Below are 17,386 nucleotides of genomic sequence, written 5' to 3' on the forward strand. Positions count from 1 at the left end.
GGCTCTTTTATGACTCGTGGACTTCAACTCCCAGAATTCCTGAGCCAGCATGGCTCAGCTTGAAAACCTCTCCTGGCTGGCTCAGGAATTCTGGGACTTGAAGTCCACGAGTCATAAAAGAGCCCCTGCCTTAGGCCCTCTACCTCAGCTGACGCCGTACAGCAAGATGGCTAACCCCACTCCTTAACTTATTCTCTTGTACGGAAACGGGCGCCTCCCTTCATTTCTCTTTTTCCCAGAGTTCCTTTAGGAATCGCCTCATTTCCGGCTTGAGGATGGCGGTGGCGGCGCGCTCTTTAGTGCAATACGTGGTGCTGAGGGGCGACTTGTTGCGCGAGCCTTTCTCGTGGCCGTTGGGGGCCTCGGTGGCTCAGGCTTGCCACGCGGCCTTGGCCGTGGTCCACGCGTACTACGAGCATCCAGACACCGCGGCTTATCTAGCCCAGGATGGCAGCATGAGGACCGTGGTGCTGGAGGTGAGCATTGCCTAACGGTGTTTCTCAGCCTTGGCAAGTTGAAGATGGGTGGACTTCAACTCCCAGAAATTTCCCAGACCAGCCCTGCAAAACGGGTGGTATCGATGGTGGTGTATTACGTGGCTGCATTAACCTGTGAATCTGAAAACCAGTATTTAATACAGTGTTTCTCAACCTTGACAATTTTAAGGCACGTGGACTTCAACTCCCAGAATTCCACAGCCAGCAATGCTGGCTGTGGAATTCTGGGAGTTGAAGTCCACGTGCCTTAAAATTGTCAAGGTTGAGAAACACTGATTTAATAGGTTTCCCATGCGTGATCCTGATTTCTGCAAGCTTTAAGTTTTCGCCAAACTGATCTTCCTTATATTTGCTATTGCTTTTTCCCTTTTTCAGCTGGTTGGGAAGGGAAGGGCCTACGTTAGTCTTGAAAGTGCCATGAGGCCGATTGTTTCTGTTTTAGCAGGCGTAAACGGGTGCTGCTCCTTTGGAGAGCGATTACTGTACTCTAAAGCAGTGGTTCTCAACCTTTTTAATGCCGTGACCCCAACCGGTCGTAAGTCGAGGACTAAACCGGTCGTAAGTTGAGGACTAAACCGGTCGTAAGTCGAGGACTACCCAACCAGTCGTAAGTCGAGGACTTTCCCTGCCCGGGAGCGCCGCGCATGCGTGGTTCCACCCCCTGTGCCGGCCGAGGCATAGCTGGCAAGCGGCCAACCACCAGCTGGCCCAGCCCAAGGGAGGTAAGGCACCCGCCGGAAAAGGGAAAAAAAATGGCAGACAAAAATGGCGGACAGGCTTGCTTGGCGACCCCCATGAAATGGTCGATCGACCCCAAATGGGGTCCCGACCCACAGGTTGAGAACCACTGCTCTAAAGGGTTTCTGCCTAGTCAAACCATTGAACTGTTTTTCTAGAATGGACTTTTAACCATAAACAGGAGTAGCAAGAGCATAAATGGAAATGATATCTGATTATTGAATAAATACATAAGATTTCTTCTTCTTCTTGTGCCATATCCGTTATCGGACGCTGGCGATCCTGTTTTGATCAGCAGCCGCATGAAAAAGTGCTGCTGAGTTTTGTCCAAACCAGTCCCTTAGATTTTGAATAAGATTTCTGGCCATGACGTTCTGGAATCTAACAGCTAGGTTTGGAATTCAACAGATTTTCCTATTTTCTGTAAAAAAAAAAATTACTTTGCGAATTAGGGGGTTCTAATCAGCAAAGCTGCATACAGGAGATTGGACTGGACATTTTGGATCCAAAGCCTTTGCATTGTAGCATTGATTGTATCCAAATGATGGAGGAAAGGAATGGACAGATAAAATCTGTGTGATGCTATTTTTAATGCATATTCTGCTTCAAGAGCTCCTGAGGGATGGGTGTGTGTGCGTGTGCGTATAAAACACTTACCAGTTTCTAAGGCATTAAGATGCAGTGACATCTGTAATTTCTTCCCAATTACAGCACATCTCTATGCATCACAGCACATCTCTATGCATCCACAGCACAATATTACGGCATAAAATTCAGTGCATTTGTATGGACTGGGTCTTTGTTGTAAGTGCATTTAGAATTGTGGTTATTGCCATCTCTGATTATCTTCAAAACAGCAGTTTGTTACAGTTTACCACCTAAAGTACAACTGATGCTTTTTGCTGTTTTCAGTTAAGCAGATAATTCTTGGAGTTGCTAGTCATTGTAGCTTTAGCAAGACAGAGGTTACCAATGAATGCTATAGCAATCTTTGATTCTATATTGCACTGAGATTGTTTTCCTTTGTTTCTTAGGCTCCAGATGAGTGTGCCTTGAGCACATTAGCAGACAGACTGCAACAGAATGGCATTGATCATAAAGTCTGGATAGAACAACCAGAAAACATAGCTACTTGCATTGCCCTCCGTCCCTACCTGAAGGAGCATGTACATCATCATCTAAAGAATTTCAAACTCTTGAAATGATCCTTTTTCTCTCTAGCCATGAACAGTTGACCAGATAAAAGTATATTTCACTTGGTTTTTTTCAGTCTCCCTTTGCAATATAATAGGAGCATTGTGAGATGCAAGAATTTACTTCAATCAGAGCATTTCATAAAGATACTAAAAAATAATGGATTCATATCATTAGGAGGCAAGGCATCTCATGGTACGGCCTAACACACAGCTTTCTCAATTTAAGAGGAAACTTTGGGTGCCTTAATATTATTGAAGAGGGGATTCAGGATATTAAATCGCCCAGAATTGCTTTATTGATGAGATGAGCGGCATATAAATTTAATAATCAGGATTTGATTGCTTATTCAGATTTACATTAGGAAATATTTTGGGTAGCAAAATATTCTAATTTCTTTTATCTGCACTAATACTACTATAGTGGTAGTTCATAGATGCAGAAAGAACCCTTCTGAGCTTTTAGAAAGCTTTTGACAAAATCTCAATAAAAACATAAAATTCATGAATAAAGAAGATGAGGCCTCTTAACACTAGTCCTATGTACTTTAAAGCAGAAAAATATTTCTGCAAAAACTTTAATAGCATGTAATTCATTTAAGATAGTTATTTTGATTTTATACTGTATATCCCAAGTGGATGTATTGAATAATGCACTGTAAAAATTCCATATTTCTATATTGAAATCACGTTCTGTGTTGAAATATTTTATTAGCCTCCTGCTGAAAAAGATTATGGCTTTATTTATGGTTTGGGGCTTTATGGTTTGGGGCTGCTTTCATAGCCGGGATTGGCTAATTAACAGCTGAAAAACTGTTAATTAGATATGTGTAAACTTGGATGAATTAAACTAAGTGAAGTGATAATGCGTAGTTTCCAATTCTGTGATACTGTGAATGACAATAGAAGAGCCAATATATACCTCCAAAAGAGGAGATGGAATTACGTTATATGTAAGAGATCGCTACATCTTTACGGAAATGCATAAAACCAAGGATGAAAGCCTCCTAGAATGCACGTGGGTGAATATAAAAAGAAAAAAGAATGACAATGTCACAGGTGTATATTACAGGCCACACAACCCAGAAGAAAAAAAATAGATGAACTTTTTGCTGAACATTTAACAAATGTAGGAAACAGTAAAAATGGTAAACTTTAACTACCCTGACATCAGTTGGGAGACAAACTCTGCATTAAGTGGGAGATCGAATAGATTCTTGACCAACCTAGGTGACAACTTTGTCATCTAAAAGATAAATGGAACTAGAAGGTCAGCCATACAGGACCTACCGTAATTCTTACTAACAGAAAAGAAATGATAGAGGGGGTTAAAGTTGCAGGAACGTTGGAGGAGAGTGACCATATCGTATTAGAATTCAACATAATGCAGACATAAGCAAAACAGTGTCTTAGACTTTAAAAGAACTGATTTCAACAAACTTAAGAGTTTGGGAAGAATTCCATGGATAAAAATTTTAAAGGGAAAAACAACTCAAAAAGCTTGGGAAACCAAAAAATGTCATGATAAAAGCACATAAAAGCATCATAAAAGCACAATACCACTGAAAGAAGAAACCAGCACAGTTGCACAAACAACTCTGATACACTGAAAGACAAAAATAAAAAATGAAAAGAGGGACACATAACTAAGGAAATAACTGCATATAGCCTGAATCTGCAAAGATGAAAACAGGAAAGCTAAGGCTCAGAATAAACTAAGATGCAACAAATATCTAAATAAAAAAAAGTTTCAACTTTTTTGAAGTTGAAGTAAAAGAAACCATCCACTTATGGGAGAAGATGGCAAGGAAGTGGCGGGCAGCAGGGATAAAGGAAAGCTGCTTAATTCTTTGCATCTATCTTCACAGGAAAATAATTGCCCAACCTCCCAAAAACAACTGTAAAGGACAGACTAGAAATTCAGATTAAAATAGGTAAGAAAATAGTAAAAGAACATTTGTCCACTTAGATGAGTTCAAGTCATTAGGAGCCGATGGATTACATTCCAGAGTTCTGAAGGAGCTGGTAGACATGATCTTGGAACCATTGAACTATGTCTTTCAAAGATCCTGGAACGCTGGGGAACTACCAGAGGACTGGAAAAGAGCTGATGTAGTTCCCATCTTCAAAAGAAAAACCTGATCCAAGAAACTACAGACCAATCAGCCTGACATCAATACCTAGGAAGATCCTGGAAAAGATAATCAAGCAACAGATCTGCGAACACCTAGAAGCAAGTCAAATTGTAACCAGAAGCCAACATGGGTTTGTCAAAAACAGATCATGCTGTGACTAAGTGATTAAATTAGTGGACCAGCGAAAGGCTGTGGACATAGTATACTTGGATTTCAATAAGGCATTTGACAAAGTAAACCACAACCTACTTCTTGGAAAGCTAGAAAAATGTGGGATAGACAGCATCACCACCAGATGAATTCATAACTGGCTGACAAACTCCACTCAAAAGTGAAGTCTTTAATGAAATTTTATGTACATGGAGGGAAGTAAGCAATAGGGTACCCCAAATTTCTGTCTTAAGCTCAGTACTCTTCAATATCTTCATAAATGATTTAGATGAGAGAATAAAAGAGGAATCATCAAATTTGCAAATGACAGCAAGTTGGCAAGAATAGACAACACCCAGAAGACAGGCTCAAGATCCAGATGGATCTCGACAGCCTTGAACACAGTTCTATCTAACAAAATGAAATTTTGTGTGTGTGTGGCAGCAGCCAAAAAAGCCGATGCAGCCCTAGGCTGCTTTAACAGGGATAGAATTAAATCACGTGAAGTGTTAGTACTGCTATATAAGGCCTTGGAATGCTGCATCCAATTTTGGTTACGATATAAAAAAGATGTTGAGGCTCCCAAAAGAGTGCAGAAAAGAGCAACAAAGAGGATTAGAGGGCTGGAGACTAAAAGATATGAATAACGATGGCAGGAATTGGGTATGTCTAGTTTAGTGAAAAGGATAAGGGATGACATGATAGCAATGTTTGGAAACTAATCAAGGAGAGAAGCAATCTAGAACCAAGAAGTTTCCTGACAGAACAATTAACCACTGGAACAGCTTGCCTTCAGAAGTTGTGAGTGCTCCATCACTGGACCCCTGTAAAAAGAAACTGGACAGCCATTTGTCTGAAATGGTATATGGTCTCCTGCTTGAGTGGAGGGTTGGATTAGAAGACTTCCAAGGTCCCTTCTAACTGTTATTCTGTTAAATTGGCATGGTTGGAACCATAATTCCTAAAGAATAGATCAGAAAAACCCAGCTAGTTATTAGCCTCTCCCAGTTGGGATATATGGAAGTTTACTAAAAAAAAGTTCTCTCTTTCAATTTGCATAACTGTAACATGGTCGGTATATAAATTTAATAAAATAAAATAAGCTTGAGTTCTCCCAGTTACAAGTATACACTTATGTTTAATCAATCAGAATAGAGCTGGAAGGGTCCTTGGAGGTCTTCTAGTCCAACCCCCTGCTCAAGCAGAGGTCCTATACCATTTCAGACAAGTGGCTGTCCAGTTTCTTCTTAAAAACCTTCAGTGATGAAGCACCCACAACTTCTGAAGACAACCTGTTCCACTGGTTAATTGTTCTCACTATTAGAATGTTTCTCCTTAGTTCTAGGTTGCTTCTCTTCTTGATTAGTTTCCATCCATTGTTTCTTATCTTGCCTTCAGGTGCTTTGGAAAATAAGTTGACCCCCTCTTCTTTGTGGCAGCCCCTCAAACACTGGAATGCTGCTATCATGTCACTCCTAGTCCTTCTTTTCTCTAGACTAGCCATACCTAATTCCTGCAACTGTTCTTCGTATGTCTTCAGTCTTTTAATCATCTTAGCTGCTCTTCTCTGCACTATTTCCAAAGTCTCAACATCTTTTCTGTAATGTAATGTAATGACCAAAACTGGATGCACTATTCCAGGTGTGGTCTTACTAAGGTTTTATAAAGTAGATTTTGATTCTATGCCCCTATTTATACAACCAAGGATTGATTTTGAGATTTTTTTTCAATCTTTCAATTTCTTGATATTCTATCCAAGTACTAACTAGACCTAATCTTGCTTGACGTTTTAAAGATCAGTCAAGATTTGGCTAGGTGCTGTACAGTGCTACAGTATTGAGGCATGTTCAGTAGATTATATATATATATATTAATCCTTTCTTGATATTTCATTGATGCTGGTTGATTTCTGTAAAACCAAACCCTTGCATGATTAGAGTGGCAAGAGAGCATGTTGGATTTTGGTATTTAGTTCAGGTCTGAGCAGTGAACACTCTCCTAGTTTTTATTTTTTTAAATCCACATGGATACAACTAAGAGAAAATCTGAACTTTAGAATGCCACCATCTAGGGCAGATCTCTGCATCTTAGAGGTGCCTTGAATTATTGTTAGTCACCTGCTGAGCAAACTCTCTTTTATTATCAGCCCCTTCCTCTCATGATCTTGTGTCTCTTCCAGACTGTTAAAAATATAACTCCATACCTTCTTTTCTAAGCAATAATGCAACATCAGCCATTAGGTTTGTCTCTTTGTGTTTTAAACTCTTGCAAATTCATTTAACAAAAGCTACACAGTTTTATTTTCACACATCAACAAAATTTCAGAAAGAGAGAAAAGAAAGAAATCGCCCACCCCTTCCAAAAGCAATGCTATTTAAGAGCAATCCCCAAACTAAAAAGAGAAAGAAACCAATTTATACAAGAAGTCTGAGCTATTTACATTAAAAGGCCTGAGGGGAGAAAAGTATTAACTTGTCTCCCATTCCACAGAGAAGCGCCTTTTTATTATAAATCATAATCCGTATTATTTTAAATAGTTTTATGCTATCTTGGCTGTTAAACAGAATCAAAAACAAGTGCTGACTGCTCAATTTGGATCACTATTTTAAAAAAAAAAATCTACAATAGTGGCCAGAACTACAGCTTGAATTTCTGCTGCACTTCCTCCATTTCACTTTTGACAAGAATTGTCTGTGGCCCAGTGTCTCTCTTACAAATCCCATGGAAATGGGTGGGATGCACTTGGTGCATTGCTTTCAGAGCCACTTCCTCCTCTTCCCCCTAAAAATAATTGCAATTATCCCCCAAATGGATTTACACGTTTTATTTTCAACAATTATATTAGTTTTCATAGGAACTCTCACTCGATCTGTTGTTCATATACTACAAAGGCCTCTTTGTCACTAAGGAGGCTGTCTATTTACCAGCATAAAACATGAAAAAAACGGTGGGGCAAAATATTTATTATTATTAATATTATTAATATTATTTTTCTTTAAAACTGACAAACTCACGATTGCTAAGAAAAGCTGACTGCACAAACGAATTGGGGGCAAGCAGTGAGCAAGGGCGTACATGTTTAAGAACAGCTAAGGAACATCCCTTCCCAAAAAAGAGATGAGCGTGCACAATTATTTGCCCATTCCTGCTTTACTGAAGATGCAAATCAGTGACAGATCCAGCTGAAACTGAGACTTCAACCCCTTCTCCTCCTCCACCTCACAGCAACATGCCTTCCGTTTTGCTCTCCCACCCCCACCCTCAACCCCACTAGTAATGTCCTTCTGGGAAAAGAAGCCAGCAACTGATTATAAAAATAAGGATAATCTGTAAAATTTGGCTCAACGGTTCTGTCTTGTCACTTTGCTGAAATCCATCATTGTTTAAAAAAACCAAAAGGGGAGGAGGGATTTTTTTTTCCTGCTCCATATACTACAAGAGCTGAAGAATGGCTGCAAGTTTTTGAGATACCAAAAATCTCAGAAAAATATATAATATACATATATATTTATATATATATATTTATATATCTGTATGTCATTATTTAAATTTCACATTCCTTTGAAAAGCAGGTTATTCAGTCAGTAGCTGCTGAAGAAGACTTTTCTGCTGGGCTTGGGGGGTCTGAGAGGCTGTGCTGCCTTTCTGCGCATCCACGGAGCCAGGCTGGTTCAGGTAAGGGTCTCCGCCCACCAAGTTGACCGTACACTGCACATCAGCAAACACCTGGACCTGCTGGACCTGCCAGGACACAAAAGAAGCTGTTAGCCAAGCGCGGGAAAAGGCCCCCGGGCAGATGGGCTGGGTACTACGGTGAAGTGGAAACTCACTAGAGAATTCCTCTAGTCTGTAGTCACCACAGAGAAGGGCTCTTCTGTCTTCTTGCCCTACAAAAAGAAAACCGCTGCACTCATTTGGATCAGAGCTAGGTAAAAATTCACATCTGCTTGCATTCAAAACAAGATGGGCTACCCTGGAGGTTCCAAGGTTATTGGTTGTGGGGGAAGAGGAGGACAACATGAGGACAAGACTACGTTTGGTCTAGTGGTTAAGGCAGGGGTAGTCAACCTTGGCTCTTTTATGACTCGTGGACTTCAACTCCCAGAATTCCTGAGCCAGCTGTGCTGGCTCAGGAATTCTGGGAGTTGAAGTCCACGAGTCATAAAAGAGCCAAGGTTGACTACCCCTGAGTTAAGGCATCAGGCTAGATATCAGGAGACTGAATTCTAGCCAGCCTTAGACAGGAAAACTGGCTGGGTGACTTTGGACCAGACAACTTTCACTTAGCCCAATTCATCTCACATTGGTGGTTGTGGGGAAAATAGGAGGAGGAAAGAGTAGTGGATATGTTTGCCACTTTTGAGTTATTTAACAAAAATAATAAAGGCAGGATCAAATATCTACACAATGATAACAGCTGCACAAAGATTATGAATGTATGCATGCAGGGCCCAAGAATTGGCAACTAATATTAGGAATCCTAAATAGGTAGCATGGGGAAATAGGGGAGGGTATGAAATTAAAAGAAATTAACTCAAGGAGTGCTGTAACATTTAAAAAATAAAACGTCATGGTTATTTAAATCTGCCTTAACAGTGGCCCCCAACCTTTTGGGCAGAGATCACTTCTGTGAAGAGAAGCTTTTCTGTGGCCTGGAGGGGGAACATGGTTTCGTATGCTGCCTCATCCCGCAGATGGGGCTTTGCTTGTTTGCGGGGTCCAGTTTCTGGCATACCACGGCCTGGTGCCGGTCCATGGACTGGGGGTTGGGGACCCCTGTGCTAGCAAGCTCTTACTTCAGATGTGTAACTTATGCAAGTCCTGGAAACTGTATACATGGGTATAAACATATTCCTAGCATGCATTTAGCATGGAGCACAAAACGTTTCAATTAAAGTACATTAATAAACTTTATAAGAGACCTGGAAAGTAGGCCAATATATTTATATTCAAACAAATCTACCTAATAGGCCTGTACCTGGAACTTAGTTCAGAATACAAGAGGAATATTTATTTATCACTAAGCTTGCCTATACACACAAACCTATGCAAATTTGTTTTCACAGGCTGTCCATTTAACAACTTCCCTGTGAAAAAGCCTACAAATATTGACTGTCTCCAAAATAAACTTAATTTTTAAATAGATACGCCTTCTATTGATTTTTTATTGCAAACCACTTCAAGAAGTTAAATAGGAAGCAGTTTACATACATCTTAAGTAAATCAGTGCATACATTGCCTCACTGTATGCATGTCATTTCTGTTTCAAAGTCAGTGTAAACATGTTGTTGAAATTCTGTTTTCACTGCATGAAAACATTAAAGGCTAAAAACTGACACCTATTTTAAAAATTAGCATTTGCAGCTGGAGCAAAATACAGAGCATCTGCTTAGGACACAACCTACCCATCCAATTGCGAGAGGGGACCTGGCAATGAACCCTCCCAAGATGCCAGTGACAGGAGGTTAGAGCAGATCTTCTTGGCTGCATCCACTCCATTGTGGAATGGCTTGCAAATCCATTATGGACGGCATAAAATCCATTTGGGGATTTTATGATATGATTTGTGGGATTATTGTTTTACTGTTTATACAGTAGAGTATCCTCTTCCTCTCAAGAGTCTTGAAAGCCTCTCAGTCTTTAATAAAAAAATCTTCCCAACTGGTGCTAATTCCCATCTCTTTTAACAGCAGACCATCTTGATAGAGCACCAATTTAGGAATGATTATATTTTAAATAGTACTGATAAAAGTAGCAAGCAGCAATGGGTGGAAGCTCATTTGAGGGAGATCCAACCTGGGAGTAAGGAGGAATTTTCTGACAGCGAGGATGGAGAATCAATGGAACAGCTTGCTCCCAGAATTGTGGGTATTCCATTGCTGGAGGTTTTCAAGAAAAGATTGGACAACCATTTGTCTGGGGTAGTATAAGAACTCCTGCCTTGGGCAGTGGGTTGGACTAGAAGACCTCCAAGGTCCCCTCCAGCCCTATGATTCTATAATTCTAAGTACTTCTAGGTTTATGGGTGTACCTGATTATGAAGCCTGCATAAATTGGAGTATTGCTAGGGTGACTTCTCTGATCTCAGTCCTGGTCATAAATCTCACAGACCCACATATCTATGCAAGTATTATTCCTCATAGGTTGAGACTCTGGCAAAAAGTTGTCTGGCAAAGCTAGTCAAACAAACAAAAAACCTTTGGGGTCATCCATGGAAGTATCAAGCAGATGAATGAAGGAGTTATTATAGTAGTTGCAGTTATCACATGGCATTACACTTTGACACCCTACCCATTTGCTACAGATGAGTTTAGACAGCACTGATTCTTTGCATATAGAATAATATAATAAACATCAAGATTCAAATTTACCATTTTTCATCCATTATTGAAATAGAGAACAGTTTCATAGACTCAGAAGTAGTTTTTTTCTAATTTGAAAGGGGGTCTTCGCTTTCCTTAGGCTTTAGTGAAAAATCTCCATGTGTTTGGAACAGTGATATGCTAAGGTATTGGCTAGATTCATACAATGTGCTATATACCAAAATCAAATTAACTTTATTTTGTTACAATTAGTATGTGAACCCAGACATTGATTATAAAATAGCATGCTTGTATGCTTTGGGAAAATGAGATTATGTCATTTGTTATGCAATCTGTGCACACCTCTGTTATTTAATTCTAGGTAAAATGAACAAACATCTTTAAATATTGAATTCTTGAAAGGACTTCAAATTGCATATAATAAAACTAGTATCTTAATGAATGCTTCAGACAATCATGATGAAGGACTGATTAGTTCAGCAGATTGTGTTGAATCTTGTTAGGTAAATAAAAGTATCTGATAGCCATTGCTTACACCAGTTTTTTCCAACCTGATGTCATATCTTCTAATTATAATTTCCAACAACAGGGAGCTATCAAGCTGAGAAAGACTGTCTTACACTGTTTTTAAGCCACAAAAGAACTCTGAAAACCCCTTTTGTGAAAAAATCCCACACACAAAAAAAATGGCAGTTGGATCAATTCCATGAAAAAAAATGTTTAAAATATTTGGATTACTAATTCATTTAAAATATGAAGGCAAGGATTGGGTTTAAAATAGTCAATTTAAATTAGAATATGACTTCTAATAAATTAGCATTCAAAGCTCTGATAATTTTAATTCCATTTTATATCTGACATTTTGCCCCCTTTTTTATAAAGCAGCAGCTAGATTTTTTTAGGTTCATATCAGTTTGGTTGTTATTCTAAAACTGCTTTCTCTGTTCTGATAGGTAATTATGCTGAATGAAAGGCAAGGAAGAAAGCCTGTTTGGAGACATAAAATGTAGTTCTTGTTTTCCTTTCCATCAAACGTAGGTGATATCGTGGAAATGCTGAAGTGGTAATTTGGGATTCATAACAGCCTAGATTAGTGGTGGCGTACCTATGGCACGCGTGCCAGAGGGGGCACTCAGAGCCCTCTCTGTGGACATGCACGCCATCGCCCCAGCACAGAGTTCACTGCGTTTCCAAGGCTCCCATAGGCGCTCAAACACCTTTTATCCGAACAGAGATCTTGGAGAGATGGGGAGCTCCATCTGTGTGCGAATGTGACGCTTGAAAATGCAGCAAATTTGCTTCGTTTTGAATCGCCCCATTTGCTCACAGAGGGAGAATCCAGTTTCCCCAAGGTCTCCCTGCGGATAAGAAGTTTATGTGCGCCTATTTGACATTTGAAAACGAAGTGATTTGCTTCATTTTGAACTGCCCCATTTGCCCACAGAGGGAGAATTCAGTTTCCCCAAGGCCTCCCTTTGGATAAGAAGTTTATTAGTGGCAGTGGCTTGGGTTTCTTGGCTCCGTCTGAGTGGAGAAAAGCAGAGGCGCAGCAGGAGGATTGCTCTCAATAAGGCTGGGGCACACATGCAGGCAGCGCGCCCGGGTTTTATTGTTTGAGAGCAATCTTGCTGCTGTGCCTCTGCTTTCCTCCACTCAGATGGAGCCAAGAAACCCAAGCTCCTGCCACCACTTGAGTGAGGAGGACAAGGAGGAGGAGGAGAGTGGTGAGGATTTGTGTCAGCCAGCCAGCCAGGCAAGGAGTATGTCAGGTGGGGTGGGTGGCTGGATGGGGAAGGGGATAATGGCTGCTCAGGTAGTTGCTGCCACTGCCAGCTTGGATGCGGGTGCAAGCGGCCTGGCCACGCAATGCCTCCCCACTCATTTGAAGGCTTCATTCTTGCCCTTAAACTAAGTCCAATGCACGCAAGCAAGCCGCTCAGCTGGGCAACGGACGGTATTGGTTCCTGCACCCGGCTAACTCCAATTCCATGCTTTGCCCAATAGGCGTGCAAATGAAGCAAACACTTCTCTCCCCCCCCCCCGAGAATAGAAGCTTCCGGGGGCCATGATCTCTTTTGCAAAGAATGGGTGTTTGAACTCGTGCAATATTACGGCACCCAGGAGCTTCCATTGTCAGCACGAAAAGCATTTTCAAGCTTTTTTCCTCTCCCTCAAAGGAAAGAAACCGCGGCAGAGGGGAGACAGATTTTGCAAGGTAAGTGACTCCGGCATGGTAGGAAGGGAGGGGGGAAGTATGAGGTATCTTAGTGGGTCGGGGAGGCCTTGTTCCCCCTATGGCCTTCCCCACCCTGAGATACCTCATGTGCACTTAATGAGCCGCATGAGTCTTAACGAGCAAGGGAGTGATCTCATTCGATTTACGAGATTCAATCTATGAGTTTTCGATTTACGAGTGGAATGGGCAGGCTCCATTATACTCATAACTCAAGGACTACCTGTACTAGAAAGCCAGAGGGATGAGCGGTCGGGCTGCTCCCCTCCCCCTCTCCACACACGCCTGAGGACATTTCTCACATCACCCGCCCCTCTGCCCAGCAGCCCAATGGGAGTGCTTCCTCCCTCCCATCTGTGGTAAGGCGGGTGGCTCACATGCGGTGTGAGGGTGCGGTGCGGATGGCAGACTGTTGAGTCTATGGCGAAGGTGATTCCCATGGAGGGGTTGGAGAGGAGCTAGGTTGGAGGGGAGCATAGCTCACAGTGTGGCATAGCTGGAGGGGAGCAGAGTGCTCGGGCCACAATGCGGGCTTTGCGGTGCCAGCCCTGCACATGCCACTGGCCCTGCCTTGTTGCCCGCTGGAGGCTTATCTGTAAGAATGTCACACAAAACTAATTTTTATATGATCTTAAAGGTAAACCACAGAATTGCTTCTCCAATCCTATTGGAAAAGAAGTGCATTCAGAATTTCACATAGCTGTGAGTGTTCATGAAATACAGCATGATGTAGCCATCCAACTAGGATACTGCTGGCTTAATAAAAAAAATAAATGCAATCTTGCACAGTATTACTATTATTGACAGCATTTATATTTCCCTTTTCTAACTGCTCCCTGTCCCTAAGGGGCTCACAATGTAAAAAGAAGCAAAAGAACACCAGCAGACAGCCACCAGAAAAGATGTGGTGATGGCATCTAGCCTAGATGCCTTTAAGAGGGGATTGTACAAATTTCTGGAGAAAAAGTCCATCATGGGTTACTAGCCCTGATGGGTATGTGCTACCTCCTTATTATAGATGTGGGCCACTGTGAGATACAGGAGCTGGGCTAGATGGGCCATTGGCCTGATCCAGCGGGTTCTTCTTATGTTCCTATGTCCCAGCCGCTCATACAGCCATCCACCCAGCCAGCACTCTACACTGCACAGCACAGGCTGAGGAAAGCAGCACAGGAGGTGACATCAGTGAGGAAGAAGCTGGTGCTCACGTACCTGGAAATAAGCAGGAGTGAGAGAGCCCAGCGGGTATTGGATGCTTCATTTTTTTTTTAATTTTATGTTTTTGTAGACACCCAAAAATGAGTACAGCAAAAAAAGCAAAAACAGATAGTGGAAGATCATTCCAAGAGGCCTGGACAGAGTCATTTGGAGTGATTGAATGCAATGGGAAAGCGTTATGTATTCTGTGTGATGAAGGTGTTGTGTGTCACACATCAAGTGTCAGATGGCACTTTGACACCAAAGTATTGCCAAATTTGGTGAAAATGAAAGAAAAGAGTTTCTTGAAGGGAAATTGAGGAAATATTATTCCCAGTATCTTAGTTTTTCCAACTATCTTTCTAGAACAAATCATCTGACAGCTGCCAGTTTTCAAATTTCACTGTGCCTAGCAAAACATGATGGGAATATTATCAAAACGGCCATGTTGTCTGGGAGTAATTCTCTTTTTCATGATTTCCCAAACAAGGATAAAATTATTCAATGCATCTCTGAGATGCCACTTAGCAGAAATACTGTTAAAGATTGAATCCAGCGCATGGTAAGTGATGTTAAGCAGCTCACCACTGACTTAGAAAAGGCAGCCTGTTACTCCATGTGCTTGGATGAAAGCACAGATATAAATAATCATGCAAGGTTAGCAGTAATTTTGTGTTATGCTGTTGGTAACATCATGAGAGAAGAGCTGGTGAAACTGGTATCTTTGCCTGAAAGAACACAAACGATAGATATCTACAATGCTGTGATGGAGGCTTTTTTGTCACAAGATATAAGACCAGAAAAAGTGGTTTCAATTACTAGTGATGGGGCACCTACTATGGTGGGGGCAACATCTGGTTTCATACAGTTCTTTGTTAAAGAAACAAAACATCAAGTCATTCAGTTCCATTGTATTATACATCAAGAAGCTCTTTGTGCCAGGGAAAGCAGCAAAAAATTTGACGATGTCCTCAAAGATGTCACAAAAATGGTGAATTACATCATAGCTTGTGTTCTGAATTTTCAAGCACTTCTTGAGGAGGTTCAGTCACATTACAATTGTTTACTTATGTACAATAATGTCCGGTGGCTGAGCAGAGGATGATTCCTGGAGAGATTTGTAGCCTGCTTGGATGAAATTAGGCTGTTTATGAATGAAAAAGGGCAGGAATGTCCACAGCTCACTGATATAGCCTGGCTTACCAACCTCATGTTTTTTTTACAGATTTTACACTACACTTCAATATACTGAACAAACAACTACAAGGTGTAGGGAAAACAGCAGAAAGGATGTTTTGTGATATCAAAACATTTGAGAGAAAACTGCAGGTTTTTGAAAGAGACCTTGAAAGTGGGCAGCTGAAATATTTTCCAAATCTAAAAATGCATTTAAAAAATTCTACAACATTTGCAGACAATCCTACAAGCCATCAGGAAATCTACAAGGAATTTTCTAGCATTGTAGCAGCTGCAAAGGTGAATTTTAGTAACAGATTTTTATAGTTCCATAAGATGGAGACAACCCTGTTTTTTCTTACTTCTCCAGATAAAGCCAAATTTGAAGAACTTGATCTTTCCTGCTTACACTGGTTAGATTTAGGAAATCTAGAAATGGAGCTATTGGAATTTCAAGAAAGCTCTATATGGAAAAATAAATTCTATGACCTGCGTGAAACACTTGAGAAGATAGAAGGGATGACAAAGGACAGCACAGTTAGTTCTGAAAATGAAATCCTTAAAGTGTGGAATTCTCTGCCAAATAATTTTAAGTCAATGAAAGCACTTGGGATTGCTTTCCTTTCTTTGTTTAGATCATCTTATACTTGTGAGCAGCTGTTTTCAGCTTTGAATTATATCAAATCTGACACCAGAAACAGACTAACAGATGACCTGAGTGCTGCATATGTTGCTCTCAAACTTACAAAGTATGAGCCAAGGTTAAACAAATTATCAGCATGCATACAACAGCAAAAATCACATTAATTGTTCAAAAGCATGCCAAATGCAAACTTTTACCTTTCAATAAAAAGTTGTTTGTATCATTGAAAGCTCTGTTATTGTGTTTTTCTTTTAAGACAAAAGATGTTAATGTATGAGTTGTTTTTTCTAAACTAAATCCTCAGTAATCAGGTTAAATTGCCGTGTTGGCACTTTGTAATAAATAAGTGGGTTTTGGGTTGCAGTTTGGGCACTCAGTCTCTAAAAGGCTTGCCATCACTGGCCTAGATGAAGGCTAATAAAACAGAAACTCAATCTTGGCAAAATTGAACTTACTGTTGGTCAACAGAGCATCTACCTTGTAAATTGGGATGTGTTTCCCTTCTGCATTAAGGAATAGTATACAGCCTGAAGATGCTATCTACATTTTTATTATACTTGTGGTGACTTTTCAATAGATTTCTCAAAGATATTTACCTATTATTTCCATTATTGCATAATGTTGTTTGTTATTATCACCCCTGAAAACATTAGGAAATTGCAGTTAATGCAAAATGGCAGCAGGATTACAAATGGAGATTGGGCATGTGGAGCTAATTCCAGTCTTCAATAGCAAGAGGTGCTGACTTCCAAGTTTCTGATCTTTAAAGTTTTCCTTGTGACCAAGTCCCCCTGCTCAGATGTTAAGATCGTCACTAGAGAATGTTTCTCAGGCTTTTACATTGTCTAAGATTAATCACCTTCTATCTTACAGTCCCTTATCTCTGGAATGCTCTCCTTGGATAGGCTGACTTAAATGTTAATTGTGTTTTGTGTTCGGAATGAAAGTTTAAAAAGAGTGCCATAAAGGAGAATTTTAGGTGGCATTGCTCTTCTAGCTATTCAGTTTTCATCATTTATTGCATTTGCTATTACTGATAAGAATTACTGATTCTAGGGACTTCCGGTGGGACGGTGCGCCGATGGCGGCTCTTTTGGAGCC

General features: G+C 40.7%; 2 protein-coding genes across 2 annotated transcripts in view; one reads left to right on the forward strand and one right to left on the reverse strand.

Moving 5' to 3' along the window:
• The first annotated feature begins 222 nt into the window (after positions 1 to 222).
• Positions 223 to 3,294, forward strand: PTRHD1 (peptidyl-tRNA hydrolase domain containing 1). The gene is made up of 2 exons (XM_015812992.1): positions 223 to 476; positions 2,270 to 3,294. The coding sequence occupies exons 1-2, from the start codon at positions 276 to 278 to the stop codon at positions 2,438 to 2,440; spliced, it is 372 nt and encodes a 123-aa protein (XP_015668478.1). The 5' UTR covers positions 223 to 275; the 3' UTR covers positions 2,441 to 3,294.
• Positions 3,295 to 8,235: 4,941 nt separating this feature from the next.
• NCOA1 (nuclear receptor coactivator 1) overlaps positions 8,236 to 17,386 on the reverse strand; it is a 98,469-nt gene continuing 89,318 nt past the window's right edge. Inside the window, exon 19 of the mRNA XM_015812979.1 lies at positions 8,236 to 8,454. Within this exon, the coding sequence (XP_015668465.1) occupies positions 8,287 to 8,454 (168 nt within the window). The 3' untranslated portion in view covers positions 8,236 to 8,286. The remainder of the gene's footprint in view (positions 8,455 to 17,386) is intronic.

The sequence above is a fragment of the Protobothrops mucrosquamatus genome, unplaced genomic scaffold, assembly GCF_001527695.2.
Source record: "Protobothrops mucrosquamatus isolate PMUCROS unplaced genomic scaffold, P.Mucros_1.0 scaffold125, whole genome shotgun sequence".
NCBI classification, from domain to species: Eukaryota; Metazoa; Chordata; class Lepidosauria; order Squamata; family Viperidae; genus Protobothrops; species Protobothrops mucrosquamatus.

Excerpts from the sequence above, each read along its gene's own strand:
- PTRHD1 (XM_015812992.1), top strand. The coding sequence starts at position 276 with ATGGCGGTGGCGGCGCGCTCTTTAGTGCAATACGTGGTGCTGAGGGGC. Across the intron at positions 477-2,269 it reads TGAGGACCGTGGTGCTGGAG|GCTCCAGATGAGTGTGCCTT; the intron begins GTGAGCATTGCC and ends TTTGTTTCTTAG.